The sequence below is a fragment of the Sminthopsis crassicaudata genome, chromosome 2 (assembly GCF_048593235.1).
Source record: "Sminthopsis crassicaudata isolate SCR6 chromosome 2, ASM4859323v1, whole genome shotgun sequence".
Classification (NCBI taxonomy): Eukaryota; Metazoa; Chordata; class Mammalia; order Dasyuromorphia; family Dasyuridae; genus Sminthopsis; species Sminthopsis crassicaudata.
This window is the reverse complement of record NC_133618.1, coordinates 254,133,997-254,151,359: the sequence shown is the minus strand read 5'-3', so window position 1 is coordinate 254,151,359 and position 17,363 is coordinate 254,133,997. Positions and strand designations below refer to the sequence as shown.

The 17,363-nt window shown below is 37.6% G+C and overlaps 1 protein-coding gene across 15 annotated transcripts in view; it reads left to right on the top strand.

The window, feature by feature from the left end:
* Window positions 1–17,363, top strand: part of KCNQ2 (potassium voltage-gated channel subfamily Q member 2) — a 171,193-nt gene that overhangs the window by 69,549 nt on the left and 84,281 nt on the right. For all 15 annotated transcript variants that reach the window (XR_012486314.1, XM_074288845.1, XM_074288848.1 and 12 more), the window contains exon 2: window positions 13,936–14,026. Coding sequence is in view for 14 of the 15 variants with exons in the window: in XM_074288845.1 (XP_074144946.1) it covers window positions 13,936–14,026 (91 nt within the window). In the remaining variant the exon portion in view is untranslated. The remainder of the gene's footprint in view (window positions 1–13,935; window positions 14,027–17,363) is intronic.

Below are 17,363 nucleotides of genomic sequence, written 5' to 3'. Positions count from 1 at the left end.
TGGTTGTTCAGGCTTCAGATGAGTACTTGGGGCAAAACCCTTATGCTGTAAGATTTTGCTAAAAAAAATTTCATCATTTTAATTGTGGAAATATGTATGGAAGAATTACACATGTTTAATGTATATTTGATTACTTGCTGTCTAAGGGAGAGAGTGGGGAGGGAAAGAGGGAAAAATTTGGAACAATGTTTTTGCAAGGGTGAATGTTGAAAACTATGCATGTATTTTGAAAATAAAAATCTAAAAAAATTCATCATGTAATTCCTTTTGTCCTTACCCCATTTTTAGTTTTAACTTGAAGCCTAAAAACAAAGGGAATGGTTTCTCTGTAGGCAAATTCAGACTGAGTCAGTATCTTAAGGTTGCAAAAAGATGCGGGCCAAACCCATTTCGCAGGGCCATGCTTCCTGCAGTCCAGCCTTCTGTTCTCCTAAGTCATTTTTTGGCAAATTGTCTCTGTTCGAGTCTCTTTGATAGTGGAACCATATTGATAATTCCCTACCCATTCCCTCAGATACCGGGCCCCAGCACTACTGGGAAGAAAAGGTGAACAACAGGAATAGGATACAGGGACTTAATGTGGCATCTTTTTAGCACATATTCAAGCTTGCCTGGCCCTGTTAACTGAGCCCTAGGAGGCTGAGGAATAAGATCATTTAGGTACATGTGCGTATGACTTAAGGAGTGGTGTGAGAGATCTCAAGCCTCAGGACTTTTAAGCAAAGTCCTAGAAGCCTAGAATAGCAGACTTTGTGTTGGCCCATCCGAGAATCAAGCAACTCATGTGTATTTACTTGTAAAATGGAGCAGAACTCAGAGGGAGCATAAAGACCCTGCAATATGTACCCTGTATCTCTATCTACTGAGTTCAGACTCCAGAACTTTTGCGTGCAGAGCAAGAATTGTCCTTGTTGATTTTAATGGGTCCTTTAATTGAATGGGAAAAACATGCTCAGGCTTATGGGAAAATAGATCTGAATAAATGTCTACTTTGAGAAACCACAATGAAGACAAAATCTTTCTAGGTCTCTTGAAAGTGACCATGACCAATAGCCCTTCTTTAGCCAGTCCTGCAAATTAGCCAGGGAGAATTGTTGATTTCCCTGGACGACATGCCTGGAGGAGCATAGGCTGGTTAAAAATCAGAGGATCTAGCCAAGGCTTGTATACTGTTCCAAGAAATGAAAATAATGAGGGGAGGGAGAATATAAGCGCAAGGGAGAAATATAAATGGCTGAGCATGTGAGCAGGCATTTTAACATGGTGCAAAGAGATTCATAATAATAAATCCCCCCCGCCAACCCACATAATAAAATGGTCTGTTTATGGTTGAAGCTGGAGCCCAATGTGAATCACTCCCTGGTGATCTGCTAAACATGCTCCAGTGAACATGCACTTCCCCTCTTTCCCAAGCTTTGCAGAAATTTTATACGGGGAGGAGGGAAATCCTGATCATTCATCAGGAGGACCAATCTGCCAGGAGAGCCCTGGCTCAGCTAGACCTCGGCTGGGGAAAATAGCCAAGAGACTAAACCCAGAAATCTTTTCTCTATGGGGAAGGTGAAAAGGAAGAAATACTTTTAGGGCTGCAACACCTTGTCATACAAACAAGGAAAAAACATTTGGAAAGAGTGGAACTAGCTGAGGAATGATTTAATTCAATTCAGTTTCCAAAACATTTATTAAATATCTACTGTTTACAAGGCATTATACTAATTACTGAGGAAGCAAAACAAATAAAAATCCCTCACATTAAAGCATATAAATTTGTTAAAAAAGAAAACATGTATATAATAGTTATTAAATACTTACTGTATGCTGAGGGGCATATAGAGTATTCAGAGAAGACCCTCTTCTAGTATGAGGACTTGTGGGATGCATGTGTCCACCTGCCACCCAACTCTCACCTGTGGCTCCAAGAAGCTGTAGCATGCATAATGGCCATACCTTAGCAAAATTGTCTTCAGCAGATGGGCTAAACAATGAAAGGTGAGCAACAACAACAACTATATGCTGGGCATAGTGCCCAAAATAATGCAAAGTACTTTTAAAATGAAAGAACTGGGAGTAATTGAGAGACTTAGGGACTATAAGAGTGAGGAAAGGCTTCATATTGAATATAGCACCTTTGCAGGAAGCTGCAGATCCTATGAAGAATTAATGTATTACAGACTTAGGGAACAATTAGTCCCAATCAAGGTAAAATAATTTCTTCCCAGAGCTGAATGGCCCTGGGCTCCTGACTAAGACATTGTTACTACTTCCTGCAATCCAGGAAAAAGGCCAACAGAGACATGAGGTCCTTCTCGGTTTCCCTCTAGAAAACCTCTACATATTAGTAGTCAACCACTTGGTAGTTCATATCTTCTGAGTGTTCTTTTTGGTACGGTAAATTTTTGGGTTTTCAAAGGGAAGATTTGTGTGTTCAGAGAGTAGTAGAAATGGAGAGGTCTTAGAAATCATCTAATCCAACCCTCTCATTTAGATAATGGAAAACTGACACCCAGGTAGTGGAAATTGCTTTTTCAAAGCCCTTTTAACATAGGATTTAGAGATGAAGAGATTGCCAAGATAATTTAATCTAGTTATTTTCATTTTATAGATAAGAAAATGGGAGTATATGAAGGTTAAGTGATTTCTTTAAGGTTTCTCTAAGGGCAAGATTTGAAGACAGGTATACTGCCGCCAAGCCTAGAACTTTTCCACAGAGGCATGTCAGTCGATCACTTCGTACTAGAACCAGTATTATAACACAAGTCTAGATTTAGAGCTGGATGTAATCACAGGGTTATAGACTGAGAGCTAAAAAGAGCCTTTGAAATCATCTGTTCCAATCATCTCATTTTACAGATGAGGAAACAGGCCCAGATAGACTAAATTGCTTTGCCCAACATTACTTGAGTACTAAGTGACAGAATTGGGACTTGGACATGGGTTCTCTGACTCCAAAGACTGTTTTTTTTTTTCCCTACTGAATCATAATGCTTTTCTTTCTCATGTTTCTCCTCTACTGCGCTGACATAGTCTTCCATCATTGGTTTATCCCCATAGAAAGACTATCAAGAGCTGTCCTAATCTGAAGCCTATTTAACTGTGGCAATGAAGGTTCTATAATAAGACATTTAGTTGTTAGAAAATTAGTAGTGATTAACACCTTAGGCCCTGACAGTGTCACTCAGGCCCACAGAGCTAATTTGGGAGGATTAAAATAAAGAAGTGACCTTTCAGCTGTTGAGACAAGTTATATCAAAAGGCCTAAATTTCCTGGAGGTTTAATAACATGACACAGTCTTAGTACTAGAAAGATCTTAGGGCTTATGTAGTCTAATCTCACAGATAAGGAAACTGAGATTTATAATACAAAATGAGTTTGCAGTTTGCTTCTATCTCTTCTTTACTGTCTATTAAAATATCTTTTCTCCTAATTAGACATATAGAATAAATCCATGTGGATAACACATTTTTATGTGCTTGCTCAGTTGTTTACTCCTAAAAAAGAGGTCAGTGAAACTGTGTCCCTTGGACAGAGCTAGCAAACATGCTGGCTTGAGTGCTCATGTCATTTTCCTCATGGTCCAGATACTGCTCAGATCATTTTTCCATCGATGCCAATGCTCAGAGTTATTTGGATCCAGCCATTTATAGCTCTTAGGGCTGTGTGGTAGTTGGGATTTCAGGCATTTGCACTGGGACTCAAATAATGTTCCATGTCCCTGTTCCTGACCGAGCTGACAAAGGCACAAGTGAGATATGGAGTGTTTCTGCTAATAAACTGTGAAATGGTTGGAATTTCCTGGCTGAAATTACAAAAAGCCAGAGAGGAAATCTGCTTTGTCACTTTATTTGGTCTTTTTGAGTCTTTGAAATGATTTGTAAATGATCTGATTTTTCCAGTCTCTCCTTTCAGCTAAGCTTCTAGCTAGCTTAAGCCCCTCTCTTTCAGACCTTGATTCATCATCAGATGGCAGTGTTGCTTTGACTGTGACCCTTTTTCATCTTGCCTTAACCCTCACTGCCTCCCTCTCAGAGCAGAATAATCATAATTGGGAGAATGATGAAGGTCACTTTCTGAGATTTCCCTCAGTCTTTGGGCAAAAGGAATACTTTGAACTTTTCCTGTAGCAAAGATGAAACTAAAGAATAGAAGGCCAATTTTGAAAATACTACTACTATTACCACTATTAGTAATACTTAACATTTAAGTGGCATTTTAATATTTATAAAATACTTTACATATATTTTCTTTTTTGATCCTCAATAACAAAAACTGTATATGTAGGTGCTATTGTCATCTCTATTTAACCAATGACATAATGAGGGTGAAATCTTGACTTGCCAGTGAAATGGATTTAAATAAGTCAGAGCTTTATAAAGTCCTCAGTCTCATTCTCTCCTCTAGTCATTCAGGTCTAGTGGCAAGACATCTAGGCTGTGATCCAGGATGAAGTGGATGACCTTGGACTTTCTAAATAAAGATCTTCCCACCTTTCAGTTTATCCGAGGCAACATCCATTCTAGGACTAAAGGCTGGCTATGAACTGAGACCAAAGATAGCCCAATTTGCCATGACAAAGATATCAATCTGTGAGAGGAAGACCCTTAGTTTTTGGCCAGAACAGAAAATAATTGCTATTTACATTATTTAAAGTCATCAAAAGTTAATGTTATGCTCTTCCAGGGAGAATAAGTTTTTCAGCTTTTTGGAGGGCAAATATATATGAAATATTAATCTATTTAGATAGAAATTCCCTACTGGGAATTCCTTATTCACCCACACTCCCAGGAGAGATTTGTTAAGCTCCTGTTACATGCCAGACAGTGTTCTAGGTGCTGAAGATACAATAACAAAAATTCAATTCGATTTAATAAATATATCTTCAGCATCTATATTTTCTATCTCCAAGTAGCTTACATTCTATGGAGGAGAAGTAACATGTACACCTCTAAGTACATTTATTAAGTGACTAATGCTAGGCACCATGAAGTGTTGGGGATACAAAAGAGAAAAGATATGCAAAGTTAAAATAAATTATTTTCTGAGGGACTAACAGCTAGCAGAATCAGATAGGATTTCTTGTAAGGGGAAGTGTTTGAGCTGAGCTATGAAAGAAAGCTATGATTCTAAGGAACACAGGCAAAGTGAAGATGCTTTTGGGGAAAGGAAAGATACCTTATAAAAACTTTCAGCTAGAAAGGTGAAATGTCATGTGAGGAACAGCAGGTAGATTTATATCAATGAAACCACTGATTGAGACCCAAATCAACCAATGAGACAAAAAAAAAGATAATAATGACATATGTGCCATATCCTTCCATGCTCATCCTTTTGTCTAGTGTTGGATATATGCATATCACACAGCTGACTTTGATCAGAATTGCTGTCTTTAGCTTGGGAAACAGGGAAACTAAACAGTTCTAAATGAAAAACTCATATTCTTGGCCCAATCATCACCAGGTTTTGACTTATAGAGAGACATCTCTTGCCTCAGTGCCTCAGCCTTGAAAATGTGACATGAAGAAGAACTGACCCTGTCATCTGCCATGATTATTCTTTCCACAGGCTGTGTGCTGTGGTAGAGAGAATATTGTATCTGTGCAAACTTTGACAAGTCATGTAACTTCTTGGGTCCTCAATTTTCTCTTATGCAAATAAGGATTGAACTAAATGATCTAAAATGGTGATTCTCAAACTTTTGTTCTCAATATCTTTATACTATTGAAAATTATTGAGGAGCTATCCAAAGTACTTTTTAAATGTGGGCTATATTTGCAGATACCATATTAAAAATAAAAAATAATTTTGGATTTGTGGACCCTCTGAAAGGGTTTCAGAAACCCCTAGGAATCTCAGCACTTTGAGAACTTTGAGAACTGCTGCTCTAAAAAATCCTTTCTAGGTTTAAATGTGATCCTATGATTTTTGCTTCTGCTGTTCCCTCTCTCTGGAATAGCCCTTTCTGTTCCTATCTAAATAGGTTAGGTATTATGCTAGGCATTGGCATGCAATTGCAAATATGTACTCATCCTTCAAGGTTCAGTTCACATTCTGCTTACTTCTTGAGGTTCAGGCCATCGAAGGTTTGATACAAAAAATGGGATATGTTTAATCTGGAAAAGATAAGACTGGTGGGGGTGAGGACAGGGGAATGGTAGCTGCCTTCCAAGTAATTGGAGGACTATTATATGGAAGAGGAATTGAATTTGTTCTGTTTGGTCCCAGAGAGCACAACTAGAAGTTGTAGAGAGGAAGATTTTGGTTTTATATTAAAAAAAAAAAAAAAAAAAAAAAAGCTCAGTAGTTTATGTAATGGATAGAGTGCTAGATCTAGAATCAGGAAGACCTGAGTTTAAAATCTTACCCGTATATTTAGAAGTTGTATGATTCTGGACAAATCATGCATTTTCTTTAAAACATTTATTTCTTTATCTGTTAAAATGGGGATGATAATAGTACCTTCACAGTATTGTGAGGATAAGTTCAGATAGCATAGGTAAAGTGCTTTTTGCAAATTTCAAAATTCTGTAATTAAGGTACCAGGCATTGTGCTAATCACTTTACAAGTAATATCTCATTTTATTCTCACAACAATCTGGGGAAGTAAGTGCTATTATTATTCTCATTTTGCAGGTAAGGTAACTGAGAGAAAAAAATGTTAAGTGATTTGCTCAAAGTCACAGATATTGACTGCCTGAGATCACATTTGAATTCCGGTCTTCCTGACTTCAGATCTAGCATTCTATTCAAAGCATTATTGAGATACCTCAAAATGGAATGACTCATCTTAAAATATAGTGAGATTCCCCATCACTTGAGTGACTGATTACTTATTAGGGATATTATGGGGAGGGCAGAATTCCTGCATAGGTGTGCATGGTCAGGATTTAGATGATTCTTAGTCTTCTTTTCAGCTCTGTGATTTTGTAAATCTACAATAATCTCATCACTTCCTAGAGCATGAATATTTAACCCTGGTGTTTGACAATGTTTACTTCTTAGGATGTCACTATTTCCCATCTGGTATTATTTAATATTTCATTTATGAGTATTGTCTTTGCAAAAACAAACAAACCAACCAAAAAACCTGGGAGCTCTGAAGAATAGGAGCCCATGTTTTTTCATCTTCTTGTATCTCTTCCAGCATCTATTATCTTTGTTGAATTGAGCTAAGTTCTTTTATTTCCTCCTCATCTCTAGAGTAAAACAGTAAGATTGATTATGGGAAAGCTGAGTGAGCATTTGAGAGAATCCCACACTCCTGCTGCTGCTGCTGCTGCTGTCTCTGGGCTGTCCCATGGCTGAGTCTCCTTCTCTCTCCTTTGTGGGTGGTTTGGTGTTTACAGCCCCAGGGGGAATTCAGACTGAATGAGCCTGCCATCTGGGCTTTGTTCTTCCTCCTCCTGTTCCTGTGCAGTGGCACCAGCCTGAAGCTTTCACCAGCCCTCAGTTAACCTGGTTATTTCTACCTAATCTGTCATGCCTAACAGCATCATCACTGATGGATTTCAGATTGAGTTTTCTATTACACACTGACATTTCCCAGAATTCTGGCCACAAAGATTCTTCTTCAGAGTATGTTACTCAGGAAATTAGGTTGACTGTTGCTCGTCTACCTGAACTCAGACATGCTTTCCTCCAGCCATTCCAGCTTTCCCTATTGTCTTTTCCATTGTTCTATTGATGGATCAGGCAAATTAAAACTGGTTGGATATTTTTCTTCCAAGATCACATCTTTCCCTTTTCTCATTATAGCTAGGGTTAAAGGAACTTCCTTTGTAGAAGCTTCAGGTGATAACTAGTCACCACTAATGATTTCCTTTATGATTGGCAGCATGATATATTGAATTCTGGACCTGGAGTAAAAGGTCTGGGTTCAAACTCTTTCTCTGGAACAAATTAGCTGTATGATTACAGGACAGTCATGTAACTCTTCAGTGCCTGTAGGACAACTCTTCAAGACTGAGAGAACTTTTACACTAGGAGTTCCTGATAGATAAAATACTTATTTGGTATTTCCCCCTTCCCTACTCCAATCTCTCCTCCAAAGCATTTTATGCTTGACAAATGCTTTGCCATAATTTTTATTTATAAATCTTCCCAAACTCTTCAAGCTTATATTGGATTTTGTAATTTGGAGAAGAAGAGAGAGGCTAAATGACTTTTTTTTTTTTTTTTTTTTTTTTTTTTCCCTGTATCACATAGCAAGGTTTCAACTCAATGGCTACCCCGGAATAACTAGTCATTTGTTGAACACAATTAGCTGTGTTCAGTAAGTACCAAATGATTGTATCAAAGGTAATGCTTATTCTCATCGGGATTTTGTGGGAAGGGTTTCACTATTGGAGCAATTTTTCCTTCCTTCCTGAAATGCAGGAATTCACATTGCACTTTCCCCTGGATGGCTAAGCTGCTCAGTTTCCTCTTGAGTAGAACGGGAGAGCTGGAGTAACTCCTTTATAACTTTTATTTTAAAAAAATATTTTACGTTGTTTTTTGGGGGGATGGGGTAGCGGGAAGGCTATGGAGGTTAAATGACATGCCCAGGGCCAAATAGTAAGTATCTGAGATTAGATTTGAACTCCGAACTATCTAGATACCCCCTGTTTTTTCTGAAATGCCTTTTTGTTCTGACACTTCAAGATCCTATGAGATAATAATATTCACAAGGCATTTCTCTTGGTGGAGTTATTCCAAAGATCCTCAGAACACAGTATGCTCAAGTTGTATTAAAACAATTCTGATAGGAATCTTATGCTGTAGCAGAGGATGGTAGTGAAACATGTGAGAATAATAGTTCATAATTTGAAAGAATGCAAAGAGATTCTCTTACTTAAAGTCACAAAAGAATTTATGCCATAGCTGATGGGCTAGCCTCAAAAGGGAGTCTAGTAAATTAGAAAGAGTTCAGGAGAGCTTTCTAGAAGAAAATTTGGAGTTTGGCTAGCAGACTAACACCAAACAAAGTTGTAAAAGAAAAATAAGGAACATCATAATTTAGGTAAGAGACCAGTAAGAGTTTTTACGAAAAGATAAATAAGTTAGGATAGGGGTTTTACTGGAGACAAATAAGGAGCAACAGATAAGTGGTTTTAATTGCTCCATATTCCTGAGCTAGTTTTTATTGCTCTACATTCATCACTTAGACATTTTGAGTAGATGCTGGGCTGTGACCATCATCTCTCCCCTTTCTGTGTTTTGGGGAGAAGAAATTCTGGGGACAAGGGCTAGGGAGCTCTCAGTAGAAAGGGAATGAAAATTAGGAGACATCACTTCTAATCCTGTGTCTCCACCAGCTTGAGCAAGCTACTTACCTTCTCTGACCTTGGATCCTTAATGTAAAATGAAAGGATTAGACTTGATAGTCACTGTAGACTTTTTCAGCTCCAGATTTGTTGATCTTATTATTGGATATTCTCTAAGATTGTTTCTAGTTTGAAGTTTAAGTATTCTTGAGCATTCAGATGGGGAACTATATTTTAGGAAATAGAGTGACAAATTGGAACATTTTCATAGGAAGATGACAAGTCTTAAAACTGATCCATTAAATAACTGACATTTGTTTAGCACTTTAAAGTTTGCATATCTCTGTTTAACCCTTATGGAACTCTGTGAGGTGTGTATATAATGAAATTTATTCTTCTTATCTCATAGATAAGGAAAATGAGGCTCAGAGAGATTGAATGACTAGTCCCACAGATAGTAATTGTCAAATGGAATTCAAAACTATTTACCTGATTAGTCCAGAACTTTATTCACTATTTTACCAGACTAGTAAAAAGAGTACTGGGCTGCGAATTAGGAAGACATCTTTGTGAATTCAAATCCTGCCTCATATATTTATTATCTTTGTGACCCAGAAAAATCACTTAATCCTGTTTGCCTCAGTTTCTTATCTGTAAAATAAGCTGGAGGAAATGGCAAACCACTTTAGTTATCATTGCCAAGAAAATCCCAAATGAAGTAATGAAGAATTAAACTGGACTGAAAGTGACTCAATAACTAAAAATCATACTCTTCCACTCTTTCTTGAAGGATTTAGGGGTGTTTATATTAGAGAAAGGAATACTTAGGGGGTACTTGCTAGCTAACTTCAAGTATTATATAGAAAGGGAGTAAACTCATTCAGCTTGGCTCCAGAGACCAGAACTAGGAACAGTAAGAAGTTATTGCAGAGAGGAAGATCTTGGCTTGATGTAAGGAAAAACTTTATAACAATCAGATTAGAATGGACTGCCTTAGGAGAAAGTTTTATACCTGCTCCTGTCTAGTCTCAAATGACTCTCTTAATGTTCCATGTTGGCTTGGCTCTGAGTTCCTTGAGGGAAGAAAGTATGTCTTCTTTTGTCTCCTTCCCAAGTCTTAGTATAGAATTTGATATACTCATCAAATGTTTTGAGTTTTGATTTCAATAAAATTCCCATAGGGTAAGACTGAATCAGAAAGAAGACAGGAACCATAAAGAAAGTTTGATTTGAGACAACTTGGAATTTTGGTAGATGCAACAGAAGAACATACTGTCCTTTGACACTTTGGGGAAGAACCAGTTTGGTGTCCTGGGTCATTGTGGTGAATTCTCAGCTATCTTCTCTTTGGATCATGTGGTCTAGGATGGATAATCTTTTGCTGTCATGGAGGAAGTTCAGGGAGATGTGAGTCTGAATCACTTCACCTTTGGTCTAGATAAACTAGACCCAGACAGGGAATGTTTGTTGAAGTATATATTTGAATGGTAATTGGTAATGCCTTTTAGATAAATTTCTATTTGGAGACTCTTCATAGCAAAGATAATCTAATAGTGTTTGTTCATAATCATTTGAATTCTTATCACATTCTGACACTTTTCTAATTGCTGAGGATATAAAGAAAAAATAAAATCATGTCCCCTGCCTTAAAGAGCTCACATTCTAAACATGAAAACAACAATGAATCACAAGATACACACACACATGTGTATGTGTATCTGAGAGGGACAGAGAGAGAGAGAGAGAGAGAGAGAGAGAGAGAGAGAGAGAGAGAGGCAGAGAGAGAGAGACAGAGAGAGAGAGAGAGAGAGAGACAGAGACTAACACAAAGAGAAAGAGACACAGAGAGAGAGAGAGACAGAGACAGAGAGGTTCATTTTACCTCTTAAGCTAAAATCCTATGGCCAATCAGTCCCTTAAGACAGGGCTTCTTAATCTGGGGTCCATGAACTAGCTTTTTACAAAATCAATAATTGAATTTCAATAAATTATTACCTTTGTAATTCTACATATTTTATTTTATGCATCATCATCAGCATCATCATCATAATAGCTAAAACTTGTATAGTACTTTAAGGTTTGTAAAACACTTTACAAATATATTGTTTTACCCTCACAAATTTGGGAAGTAGTTGTCATTTTTATAGATGAGAAAACTGAAGCAAGAAGAGACTAAATGACTTGTCTAGGATCACATAGCTAATAAGTATCTGAGGCTGGAATTGAACACAATCTATACCACAGTTACCTTCTTGTGGCTGTCTCTCAGTGAATTCTTCTTCATGCCTCACCCAATCTCTCCTGCTGTAACTATAATCTATTTTCTCTTCTCCTGAACTCTAGATATCCAGGGGTCTTAGAGATTGTTTAATCCAACCCATTTTTAATAGCAGGTGGGGAAAACCAAGGCCATTAGATCAAAATTTCTCGAAGCCACAAATCTATTTAGTGATAAATGGAGGACTAGAACCCAGATCTTCTGTACATCTTTTATTTCTTTGTCTTCTTCTTCCCTCATATTGTTCTATTTAACTTTGTCTCATACATTTTCCCCATCCCTCTCCAGAAGAACTCATTTGTGAAAAAATGATTCTCCAGTGATAGTCATTTGACTTCACTCAATCTCCACCCTTTCTGAGGATGGTGGTTTACAGAGAGTAGACTTTGAATTAATTGACTCAGTTTGGGAAAGCATCCAGTTCTGAGAAAGTGTGACCACTGCTTAAGGTCCTGGGTCAAAGTGTTTCAGGGACTGTCTGGGGGAGGAAAGAACATGTGGGGAACAGCATATATAGCCTACTGTAATTTCTCTAATTCCACCTTTCTCCTTCCCATTCCCTCCTCTGCCCCTGAGTTGCAGACTCCTTTGCATTCAAGAAGAAAATGCTCAGCATCTGATATATATGATAATATATAATGATATATAAAACTGACACTATAAAAACCTCTGTTTAGTTTTTAAAGCTCTTCACAAATTTACTGTTTCTTACCTTTCTAGTCTTATACTTTACAATCGTAAGCATAGACACATGCATGCTTCCTTACCCTTCTTCTTATACAACATTCCATTCCCCCCTCCAAAACCATGCATTTTTAAAATTTAGATCTTTATTTTTTTAAAGTATTTAGAATTTTTTTCCAATTACCCATAAAGAAGAGTTTTAACATTCATTTCTTAATTTGGAGTTCCAAATTTTCTTGTTCCCTTATCTCCCTTTTACCCAAAACAATATGCAATTTGATATAGGTTAAATATGTGCAATCATGTAAAACATATTTCCATATTAAATTAATGTTATGAAAGAAGAACAAACCAAAAGAAAAAGCATGAAAAAATAAAGAAGGTGAAAATAGTACATTTTGTTCTCCATTCAGACTCCATCAATTCTTTCTCTGAATGTGAACAACTTTTCCCCTCACAAGTCCTTTGGGATTGTTTTAAATCATTTTGTTGCTGAGAATAGCTAAAGCATTCATAGTTGATCACTGCATGATGTTACTGATACTTTGTACAATGTTCTCTTGGTTTTGCTCACTTCACTGTCCATCAGTTCATATAAGTTGTTTAGCCATGCCCAAATTGATGAACATTCCCTCAATTTCTAATTCTTTGCAGCCACAAAAAAGTTGCTATGAATATTTTTTTCATTTTTAAAAAAATTTCTTTGGAATAAAGAGCTAGTAATGAAAAGCATGTATTTTTACTGATTGTTCTTCATTCCTGGAAACTTCTCCTTCCTCATCAAGGTCTCCTACCTTCCCTTAAGACTCAGCCCAAATCTCACCTTCTGTTAAGAGGCATCAAAACCAACCCAATATATACATGCTATTTAATTACTTTCCTCTGCTATTAAAAATGGGTTGGATTAAACAATCTCTAAGACCCCTGGATATCTAGAGTTCAGGAGAAGAGAAAATAGATTATAGTTACAGCAGGAGAGATTGGGTGAGGCATGAAGAAGAATTTTTAGAAGCTTAGAAAATGTTCATGTTTGTCTGTCATGGAAGGGACAGATTCCTGTCTGGTGCAAGGTCGCTTCTATAAGCCAAAAAGCCTGTTGATGGGCATCCCTCCTGCCCCCTCACAGAAAATTGTTTTGTTTTGCTCTGTGCAGAACCAGGTGTAGACTATTTGCTGTCAGCCCCATTTTAAAGTAAACCCAAATCAACAACTCTTTGTAGCACCAAGACCTCAGACTCATGAAGTCTGAGCCAAAAGGGACCATATGAGCATAGTATTTAGATCTGGAAAGGACCTTTTGAGATCTTGTAGACTTACTCTTTCAATTTGTAGAAAGGGAAACTGAGACTCAGGGAGGCTAAAGTACTTGTTCAGTCTCACAGTCAGTAGGGCACAGAATAGGGAATGGAACTCTGGTTCTCTAAAAATCTCAGGCTCTTCCCAATACCACAAAGTTAGAGAGAATTTTGTCCAGTGCTCTCAATTTACTGATGAGAAAATTGGATTCCAGAGAGGGAGACTAAGTGAAGACTACTCACCCAGGTATTGATTAGCTAGTTAGTCCAGAACTCAAGCCCAGTTGTACTGACTCCAACTCAAGCACAATCTCTGTCCTCAGTGAGCTGACAGTTTTAAGTGGGGAGATAGTTCTTTCAGTTAAGGAAACCAAATTGTGCAATGGCATTTGCAGGTAATAACCAATACTAAGTGACCTTTCTCTTTTTTTTCTTCAGATTCTTGCTGGTTTTCTCTTGCTTGGTGCTGTCAGTCTTCTCTACCATCAAGGAGTATGAGAAGAGCTCAGAAGGTGCCCTGTACATCCTGGTGAGTCACAAATTTTGGTTGGTTGTACATGGATAGAGAATATGACCAGGTTGAAAGATATACTTAAGATGAAGAAGGCTTTCAGATTATCCTATTTATAGGGTTGCTGAGAACCTTTCTAGTTAGAAGCCAAGGAAGCACCATTTTAGATAATCTGAACCATTGAGGGAATGATTTGCTTTCTTTTTCTTTTTCAGCTGATATAGAAAAACCTCAGACCACAAGCCCCAAATAGCATTTCTAAAACCTCATAAAATTCTTTAATTGCTTTATTTGTGTAAAGTTTATTTTTTCTAATAAGAAACTAAGCTTTCTGAGAGGAAGGACCTTGTCTTCTTTCTAATCCCTCCATGACTGGTGCCTACTTCCCACAAATGACTTTATGGTCGTTTTTCATACACCTATTTGTGAACATGTTTCCCTGATAGAATACAAAATATTTGAGGACAGGAACATTTCATTTTTGTTTTGGTAGCTCCAATGCCTAGCACTATTCTTGGCATGTAGTGGATGCTAAAAAAAAGGCTTGTAGATTGACTAATGGTTTCTTTTTCATATCTCTCACAACACTAATAACAGATCTGGGCACAAAAGAGACCCTAAATAAACATTTTTATTATTAGCATTAATAATAATAACTTACATTTCTGTAGCATTTTATATTTTACAAGAAGCTTTCCTCAAAACTTTCTTGTGAGGTAAGTAGTGAAATCTTACCCCATAACACTGGACTTTAAGACAAAGAGATTAAGGGACAAAAAATATACTTAAAAAGTAACTTGATGTTTATAAAGCAAAGTGTCTAGATAGTAAAACTCCCGCAATGTGACTTATAATATCATAACTTTGAGCACTGGGTACAATGTGGTGTTGTTTTGTATAGCTCTCTTTGTAGCAATTGGTTTAAAAGGTGGATACTATTTATGTTGCTTGAGAGGAACATAAAAAAGTTATCTCTACCTCTTTATGCTGATGTTAAAACAAGGTTAACTGTTTCTCTTCCATGACTAACATTAAAACAAGATTATCCTTCTCCATTATTAGTATTGCAAAAGAATTATTTTTGCTCTGACACCAGCATTATAACAGGGTAACATTTGTCCTTGACACTAATGTTAAAATAGGGTTGCCCCTGTTCCTTGACACTACTTTTTAAGGTGGGATTATTTATTCCTGTCTTCTGACAGCTGTGCTACATCAGTTCTCCCACAATGTGATGTAGGAAATATAGGTATCTTTTCCTGAAAGGAGAATGAATCCTGGAGCTTAAGATCAAAGTTGTCCAGTGATAACCATTGTTTTAACCATTGTATTTCATTCCTCACCCCAAGTTGAGCTCTCCCCCACAACCTTGATTGTTCATGACAGAGGAGCTAGGAATGCCTTTGACATATGCTTGTTAGCAATTTGGGGGAAGGGGTGAGAGAACGTGGTTGTGCAGAGGAAAACTCTGAGTCAGGCTAAGCTGGCTGGGCCCCAGCAACAGAGCGGAGAGAGGAGGGCTGTCATGGTAACCAAGATTTAATTGTTTTTTTTTTTTTTTCAATTTCAGACAAAGCAAAAAAAAAAAAATGAAAAGCTCTTAGGTAAGGGAGAAATAGTTTCAGAAAGGAAGTTTAATAAGCTTTCTTCTCATGGGCTTGGAGGACATCCAGTTTTCTCTTTGATGAATTACTTTCTGTGAAGTGGTTAAAAATTGGGAGCTCACAAAAGGGAAAAGAGTAAGGAGTTCATTTGGGAGGGAAGTTTTGTGGGGTCCCAGGGCTTTCCATTTGCCCCATTCCTGAATTATGCTGGGATTTACTAATTCTCCTTTATCTCCTCTGCTATCTACATCCGATTGCCTGCAAGAAGTCTTGAGAAGGCCTGTAAGCCAGAGAGAAGCCAAATCCATAAGCGTAATTGTTCATTATCACAGATTACTTCAATACATCTTCTCTTAATTTGGCTGTCCTGGCGTTTCATATTTCCAGTAAATTCCCTGTTATTCCATCTGATTATACAGAAGGAGGAGATGGATTGGGGAGAGAGGAGTGATACTTTAGGCTTAGGTCCCAGAGTTCTATTTGAGTAGAAATATGAACATCAAAACCCTCAGAGTTCACTTGGGGTTTTCAGAACTACTCCCAGATAGGTCAGTTGCCCTGTGGTATGGGGACAACAGGCATATGGACATAAAGCTTGTTTTCCCTGGGAAGATCTTTATTTGCATGCTGAAATGCTATCAACTAATAAGTATTTATTAAATGCCTACTATGTTCCAAGAACTGTATGGGGTTCTGGTAATACAAAGATAAAATTGATTTAGATCCTGCTCCCAAGAAGTTTATATTTTATTAGGAGAGAAAATAAGATCAGTAACATTTTTTAAAGAAGGCACTATTTAGAAGGTACAAGCTGACAGGTGGACTTGCACCACTGTCTGAGCCTAGGAAAACTATTGTGGGGTTTTAGGGTGATGTTTGCTGGGGAATTGGAGAGTTATTGCCAATATGTGCTTCCCTTCCTCCTTGGAATCTTATAGTTTGCTGTGTGATTATCTGGTTCCATTGTAGAAGGGGAGTGAGCTCTAGTGGTCACTGGGTGTCAAGGCATGCCTCAAGCAGGAGGATTTCCCAAATTGCTACTGAAATATATGATGAAATTGGACACTTCAGCCTTAGCTCTGTTTCCTGCTCACATGATACTGATTTCAATGATGATTTGCTCTGACATCCAGATATGTTGGAAGACACCAAGAATGTTCACCTTTGCTATCTGGTGCCTGGTGTCTGATAAAATTCTCATAAGCAAAATTCCTGGTCTTTTGGGATCTCTTGGCTCCATTTTCTAATTCTGTTTATATGCCTTCAGAGAAAAATCATGAGAAGGCATTGAGAAGAGCACTGGCTGATGAAAACCCCAGCCTTGTTTAAAAAAAATATGGGGAAAAAGGAACCAGGGCTCTGGGGAAGCTCAGTGCCATCTTGGGTGCATCCAGGGTTGGGGATAAGAATGCAGCATATTCTCTTGGAGAACTTTGAGAGCCAATGAATTAACCTATGGATATGAAATGTTTAGAAAAATTGGTATAGATGTTTTCAATAGCTTCAACTCTCAGCTGTCCTGCATTAATGAATGAATAAAAAATTGATGAATTATTTTCAACACGACAGTTTCTGGGCATGCTTGTCAGGAAGTTTAGGATTCCCAGGTCAAAGGTTAGGATTTGTTAGCATCTGGTTCAGCTTCCACTCTGCCCCATGTTTGACTGTTCTGAACATTTCTGTACCATAACTTGGGAGTTTTTGTATCCAGCTTCCATGCAGATTCTGGCCACAATGGATCATATTTCCTT